General features: G+C 42.8%; 1 protein-coding gene across 1 annotated transcript in view; it reads left to right on the forward strand.

Annotated features, from left to right (window-relative positions):
- Positions 1 to 8122, forward strand: part of SGSM1 (small G protein signaling modulator 1) — a 136814-nt gene that overhangs the window by 116866 nt on the left and 11826 nt on the right. The window contains exons 20-21 of the mRNA XM_018560993.1: positions 1350 to 1474; positions 6617 to 6699. Coding sequence (XP_018416495.1) covers positions 1350 to 1474; positions 6617 to 6699 — 208 coding nt within the window. The remainder of the gene's footprint in view (positions 1 to 1349; positions 1475 to 6616; positions 6700 to 8122) is intronic.

Raw genomic sequence — 8122 nt, forward strand, 5'->3', positions numbered from 1 at the left:
TTTGTTTCTTATGAATCCGTTGCAAAGTTTATTATCTGAGATTGTGCCAGTATCAGCACTTACTGTTGCAAGCTGACACCGCTAAACCATTGCCTCACAATTAGCAGTAGAGTTGTCAGCTTGCAGTGTGAGCTCCATCCATCATCCATCATGGACAGTATCCATATACATCTGTCATATCAGTACTGACCCCCCCTTAACTTATATAGGGGGTTATTCACAAAGCTGCCGAAGGCAGCCGAGTGAATAACCCAGGCGAAATGAAGTGAGCTGAACGCTGTTCGGCTATTCACTTCTGGCTTGTACGGCTGATTTCAGCCATACATCTACTGAAATCAGCTGTACTTCGGTCAGCCGAACATGCTCTGCATGTTTGGCTGAGCTGAAGTGTAGAAGGACTGGATTGGCTGAGCCGAAGCTTCCGCAGCTCACCTGCCGTTCGCCCCTATTCACATAGGGGCTAAACGCCACTGAGTGAATAGCCGAGCGGCATTCAGCTCAGCTATTCTGCTTGGTACCTCCATGGTACTGAGCAGAATAGTAAATCAATGAAAAGAGTTTTTAAAAAAGAAAGATTAAAAAAAAAAAAAACAATTGGGCGGATCTAGCAGTGAAAGCTAGCTCTGCCCAGCTGTTTCCTATTGGCCGTCACCTGTCAGAGTCTTCTAGTAGGTCCTGGCCAATGAATAACAACTGAGCATGTGACATCACGGCCAGCTCCGCCCAGTTGTTATTGTTTGATGACAGATCAGAGTCCCAGGTAATTACCTGATCTGATCTGTGATTACAACTGGACGGAGCCAGCCGTGAGATCACAGCTGGCTCTGCCCAGCTGTCATTTGCGGGGTGAAAGGCTAGCCTTCGGCAGGCCATGGGCCCCGCTTTGGCTGTAACTTCAGCTCAGTGGAGACGAAGCATATCCCTTCGGCTCGGCTGAGCCGCTCAGGCACCTTCGGCTGCTGTACGCGCTATAGCGAATAGCCTGTACAGCAGCCCTTTGTTTCGACTGAACCAAAGGGCTCCGGCAGCCGAAGAGAGCCGAAGGATCAGCCTAAGCTACGGCTGGATCCTTCGGCTCCTACATGAATAACCCCCATAGTAGCAGAGCTGGGAAATGAGAGTGGTGTGCGTATAGTGTTCCACAGAAACCTGACAAGGAAACACTCAAAAGAGGACTTGAAGCAGTAAATAAACATGTGATAACGTCCCCATAACTTTTAATTAAGCATCCATCTGCATGAGCCTTTAACCTTATCTGAAATTATCTTCACAATATTTATATTCTGCAACATTTTCCAGAAACTCTTTTTACTAATTTGTCTTTCTTTTTGTCTAACAATTTGATTTAGCAAGAAGTGCTGGACCTGTACACAATTAACTTGCACCGTATAGAGAAAGATGTCCAGAGGTGTGATCGTAACTATTGGTATTTCACTCCCACCAACCTAGAGAAGCTTCGAAATGTTATGTGCAGGTAACTATTATCCACACACACTGTGTCATTCTAGATTTTAAATGTGGGAACTAAACTGATACAAAAAAAAAAGACTGTTTTGGTTTTTTTTTAGAGACGTTGCTAAATGTTTGACTGTGAGTCTTTAAAATCACATTAAAAAGCACATATAATGCTCAAAATACAATATGCTAACAATAAGTTGTCAGGTTGGGAAGTTAGGCAATCTTTTAAAAGGAGAATTAAGGTGTCAATGGACTTTGGGCATGTATTAATGGCATCAGTTTAAGATGCTTCTGAGATCATTTAAAATTCATTGACAGGTGCATTTGACCTGCAGTTGACCTCCTTCTGACCTGCATTTGACAGTTTTTGCATCCCCATAGACTTGTTTGTGAAGACAAAACCAGTTTGAAGTGAACAAAAGCCAGTAAAGGCATGTCCTTAGACAGGGTGTTTTGTAAAGGTAGTGTTTGAGAGAGACCAGTCACAGTGGAGCATATGAAAGATTCTGAATGTCATTATTTAAGTTAACTTACTTCAGCTAAGGGTGGCTCTAGGCCCAGGGGGTTAGAAGTGAGAGGTCACTTGAAGTCTGGCAGTTCCTATTCTGCCAACATTCTGAGTATGTAAATCAAAATCACATAACAGAGCCTTGTCGGCAAGACAAATGTAAACAAGTTAACCACCTGCTGTCCGGAGCATTTTCTTACTATTTGCACACACATGATAAAATATACATTTTTGGCTAGAAAACAGCTTTAAACCCCCAAACAATTATATATTTTCTGAAAGCAGAGGCCCCCGTAGAATAAAAAAATGCTAGTAGCAATTTTTTTATGTCGCACAATTGTCGTTTTCGCACGTAGGTGCACCGACGCATGTTTGGGTGTGTATGTGCGTGCACGTGGGGGGCCTTTTTGCATTTTTTATTTTTTCTTATATGTTACTTTCATTTTTTGAACACTTTTTGCTATCACATAAGGGGCATACAAGCTGGGGGGGCTTACATAGCAGATAGGGTGTGACAGATGCTTTTTTCAGACCACTAATTTCACCTAGGGACCCCAAAGAAGCTGAGGAAGCAGAAATCTGCTTCCCAGCTTCTCCTCCTGGCTCTAAGAGCCAGAGACTGTGTACAGTGACACCGGAAGTGATGTAATATACATAACTTCCGGGTCTAGTGACCAGAGGAGAGATCAGCGGCTGGAAGCCGCTGAACCTCTCCCTGATCATTGCGGGGAGACCCGCCGAGCTAGTCCCGGGCGCTGCACGGGGATAGCAGAGCCCACAGAAGCCGGCGGGCGGGGTGAGGGGAAAGCGTTGCACAGTACAACAATCCGGCGGCTGTATAGATGCCGGATCGCTTGTACATTAACAGCCATCGCTGGCTGTTAAAAATTACACCAAGAACACGGCTGCTGCAGCAGCTGTGTTCTTGTGTTAACCACTTCTGCAGGCCGCCGTATGTATACGTATTGCGGTCCGGAAGTGGTTAAAGGCACTCTTAAAGTAGCATTAACCCCTTCGTGACTACGTCGCCAGCATCGGGCTGTTTAAACAGAGTCCCGCCGGGACTCTGTTTAAACTTGTAAAGCCGACTGTCGGCTTTACAACAGAAGCGATTCTGGCGACTTACCTGTTGCCATATCGCTTCTGTGTCCCGTAGAAGGTGCCGCCCCCCGCCGGACACCACCGCCGTGCTTCCCAGGCTCCGTTGCCCCTCCTACGGGCCTTCCTTGGTGTCCGCGGGGAGCTGGGGAGGAGGTCGACGAACTTCCGTTCTTCGATCCCCTCCCCGTTCTATGGGATCGGGAGCGATGCAGATTGCATCACGTCCGGTCCCTGGGCTGTCAGTTCTGGACTCCTGCAGCCCAGCTATAAGCTATATCACTTCAATAGCTTATTTCCAGTGTAAAGGTGACACTGGGGGGTCTTTTGAACCCCCAGCATACTTTTTGGGGTACTGCCGTTTTTTCGCCGTTTCACGGACACACGCAATTTGTAAACTGGGCATGTTGGGTATCGTTTTACTCGTTGTAACCTCATCTTTTATATTTCATTAAAAAAATTGGTATTTTGTTGTGTTTTGGGGCATTTAATTACATTTTTCACTAAATGTTGGGGTTTAATAAGGAGTTGCGCTAATATTGCGCAACATAAACATTTTCAACTACCACCATTTTATTCTATAGGGTCTTGGCATTCAGAAAATATATAATGTTTGGGGGTTTTAAGTCATTTTCAGGCCTAAAATGTGGAATATAACATGGGTGCAAAAAATGAAAAAAAAAGGCCTCAGTCATGAAGGGGTTAAACTTTCAAATTTGATTCAATAATGAATCCAGATCAAACAAATATAAATTGCCCAGCAAAGTATTTTTTTGCATTTTTGCCCAAGCACTTACAGTCATCATGTTTCAAAGCAGCTGGCTACAACACTCTTTGTTCCGCTTCCCTGATCTTCCTGTCTAATACAGGATCACAAGGGACAGAGCAGTCTACAGTAGTTGCCTATCTGCTAGCAGGAGGAGCAGAGAGCAGGGGAATGTCTCACCTTGCTGTGTCTGTGTGTTTGTGGAGACACACACAGCTTACTAGCTCACACCGGGGTGGCTACATAGGGCTCTGCAAGAGAAAGAAGACACCCTAAAACAGGATATCAGGGCCGGTGCTCAGGGAACCAGCTGATTCTGAAGGAAACTAAAACTTGTAAACATCAAGGAGCAGCATCCATTGTAAGTGATTTAATTAGAATTTGAAAAAGCTTAAAAAGCCTTTTGACTTTGGTATCACTTTAATACTTTTGTAGTTGCTTAGGATCTAGAATACAGGATGTGTTATCAACATAAGTTCAAGCATCAAGGCAGCAACTGTCAGACCTTAGGCCCCATTCACACCAGGGCGTTTTGTTGCAAAAAATTTTTTCACGCTGAGACACATGCAAATTGAAATCCCATGTATTACTATGGCGGCCGTTCACTCAAACGCGCTGCATCACGCATAAAAATAAGCCTGTTGTTTAAAATAGTCCTTGAGCTTCTTTTGTGGCGCTTATCAGCTCATTTTGCTTCATAGACTTCAGTGGAAATGTGCTGATCAATGCGTTTTTGCAGTTGATATTGCTTTTCATTGGACAACTGAAAACTAGCTGAAAACGAGACTTAAAATGCTCTTGCATATGAATAGAAAACACCTGTAAACACGCATAAAAATGCGCTTAAACGTGCTTTGAAAAAAGCTCTGAAACGCTGTCACCCTCGTGTGAATGGGGTCTCAGGGATCCTCTCAACTTTGACTCATAGCTCCAAGAGTCAGACGAGATCAGGGTAAATAGGAATATTTTATAGGTAAGACTGCAGAATAAAATCATTAAAGGAGAACTATGAGATGAGTGATTTCCACTCACCTCATAGTTCTAGCCGAACTGTGACAGTCTCATTGTCACAGGTCGGCTGGATGGAGGGCTGGATTCCCCTCTCCCCGCTCCGATCCTCCAGCACTGACTGGCAGAACGGACGGGGGAGGGGGCGGGTACAGCTGGCTCTGCCTCTAGATAGGCAGAGCCAGCTGTCACTCACGCAGCTGGGCCGTCATCTACGTCGGGATCCGCTCCGGCTGCCGTGTCTCAGTATACCGCGGGCTGTAGCTCGAGGTATACTGAGCTTAGGGTAACGGGAGGACGCTAGTTTGTGGAACAATTGGAAACAATTGTTGTCAAAGTTATGCTTTAAATCATGTCACAAATAACACAAAGTAAATAAGTATTGTAAAAAAGAAAAGCATATGCTAAAAATTATCTTTTAGTTTTGAAGTGTTCATACTGTAAATACCCAAGGCCTTCTCAAAAGAGTTGGGGTTCCACATTTTCTCATAACTATATGTATGAGCAGCTACTAATAATATACATGGATATTGGCCCTTGCACCCCCTGTCAACTAAAATATTTGTCCAAAATCTGTTTATTAAAATTCTGCTCTGCATCTGTTCCCTCCTAGTTGGGGAGATGTAAAACGTGTCAGTAAAAGAATTCCAAGGGTGATAATTTGGTAAATATACTTGGCCCTGCAGGCCCTTATCGTCATTAGCTAGCAGATAGAATAGAGCCCCCCCCCCTTTTCTTTTGTAAGCAGAGGATTGAGGCCGACCTTAAAGTCCAATTCCACCTGTGTAAGTGATTAGAATTTATTGTGGTAATAAAGAGGTGCAGTGATGCACATTTTCATGACTCACATTTTAGGCTTTCCTGTTTTTTTTTAAATTAACCTTTTATTAGGCTCTAAACCTAAAAAATCTAAATTTTCTCCACAGGAAAATCAGTCAGACACCAGGGTCAGATGGTAATTGGGCTTTAAACATCTGTCCCCCTCCCTGTTATTCATTGTAACATGATCAGTAAACAGCAGCTCTGCCTTTGCACACAATACAGTGTCTGGGGGGGAGGGGGGCTGCCACTCTGAATACTAATGAATGGGAGAGCAACAAGATCATAGTAAGAACATAATAGTCAGGCATAGAGATCTCAGATTAGGCTTCATAATGTGACCTTTAGTTTCTGGTTTCTGATCATAAAACTAGTTTGCTGATATAAATTATTGTGTAATATGTGTTTGTGTACATTTAGGGGCTAATATAAGAAAGGAATGTTTTTCACACTACAGGTGAAACTCGAATAATTAGAATATCGTGCAAAAGTAATTGCAGTAATTGCTGCAAAAGGGGCCCAAACCAAGTACTGAGTACATATGCATGCTTGTACTTCTCAGAGGTCCGATATTGTTCTATGTACAATCCTTGTTTTATTGATTGCATGTAATAATCTACTTTTTTGAGGTTGTGGATTTGGGGTTCTTGGGGTTTTCATGAGCTGTAAGCCATAATCATCACAATTATGACAAATCACGGCTTGAACTATCTTGCTTTGCATGTAATGAGTCTATCTCATATATTAGTTTCACCTTTTAAGTTGCATTAGTGAAATAAATGAACTTTGCACGATATTCTAATTATTCGAGTTTCACCTGTAGATTGTGTTAATTTAATTACTAAAGATGGTTCTGGTGAGTTAACAACTCAGCAAATTAGTCCCTTGTTGGAAGTGCTTGTTGCTGTTTGAAAGTTGTCCTGCTGATATTATCCTTGTTTTTGTACCTTTTTTCTTAGCTATGTGTGGCAGCACATTGAGATTGGATATGTGCAAGGGATGTGTGATCTGCTGGCTCCACTCTTGGTAATACTAGATGATGGTATGACACATTCCTTATCTCCTTTAACTGTCAGCTGTAATTCTACCTAATAAATGCCCTAAAGCTCTTGAGTGTGCATTAAAGTATTGAATAAAGCTGGCCATACACCTTACAATTTATCTGCAGATTTTCTGTGGTCAGATGGAAAAGGTGCAACAGATTCCTCCATCTACGCTAAACTGTGTGGCTGGGGTAATCTCCACCTGGGCCAATCCGTTGCACTTTTTCCATCTGACCACAGAAAATCTGCAGATAATTGTAAGGTGTATGGGCACCTTAACAGTGATCCAAAATTAATAGTATTTCATACTGTTATGCACATTCAGAAGCTGGGAGTAGCATAGGTTGTCAGTATGTGGTAAGACATTTGACCAACCAGGACATTAGGGGGTCTCAGCTCTGAGAGACAATCTGAGACAAAGTAATTCCGTTGACTGTTTAGCTGCCTGTCAAGTTGCCTGTTTGGTCTGCAGGAGGCTTGCACATACCTTATAGGAAGCCCATCTGTCAAATGGAGATGTGCGTGTGGCAGACTGTCTGCCAAACAATGACTTAGCACTGCTACCCTGAAACAGGAAATGTTATACTTGCATGATTTCCAGGCAAGAAACTTAACAAACAAATAGATTTAGCATCTACATACACATTAAAGTGTATGTATATCCATCATTTGTGTTAGTTTTAGTTATTTTTTTGCTGTCTGTGTAACATTTCCCTTCACTTCACATCTCACTACAGGAAGTTAGTGGAAATCTCCCAAAGTGAAGAGAATTCTTCTCTTAGACGGTTATCCTTAGAACAGTTGTTCCCATTGCAAGATTTCCCTTCACCACTTGTTCTGGGGACGGCTCTAAAATTTTGGATTTCCACTCTTTCTTTGTGACAATGGTCACCATTATAAATAGAGAGGACCAATTTCCCCAGTGGAGACACAGCAATAAAAATCTGACAAAGGGTTTAATCCTTCCCACCCTATCCAGATTTAAACAAAAAAACATTTTTGCCTAAACATACACTTTAAATCTTGTCCTTTTTCAGTGTTTGTTGGGTTTCCAGCTGTGCAGCTTTTGTAGAACGCGGAGCAACATTTTACATCATTATTCAGCCATATTTGATGAGACAGGTTCTAACATTACTACTGGAGCTTAAAGGAGAACTATGAGGTGAGTGCTTTTCACTCACCTCAGTTGCTAACTAGATGGCTAAGTTCATGTTTTATGCATACACAAACTTCCCTAATGTGAAGTCATTCAGTGCTATAGCATATGGCTCATTTAAGATGGATATATGACTCTGGCACAGCCACAGTGGTGCCTTGTTGTTCTCCTTTTTTCTTAAAGTGATATTAAAGGCTATCCCCCCCCCCACCCCCACCCCCACCAATGTTAGTGTAAGGACATACCTTGAATGATGCCTCTTAATC

Source organism: Nanorana parkeri, unplaced genomic scaffold (genome assembly GCF_000935625.1).
Source record: "Nanorana parkeri isolate BGI_ZX_2015 unplaced genomic scaffold, ASM93562v1 scaffold18, whole genome shotgun sequence".
Lineage (NCBI taxonomy): Eukaryota > Metazoa > Chordata > Amphibia > Anura > Dicroglossidae > Nanorana > Nanorana parkeri.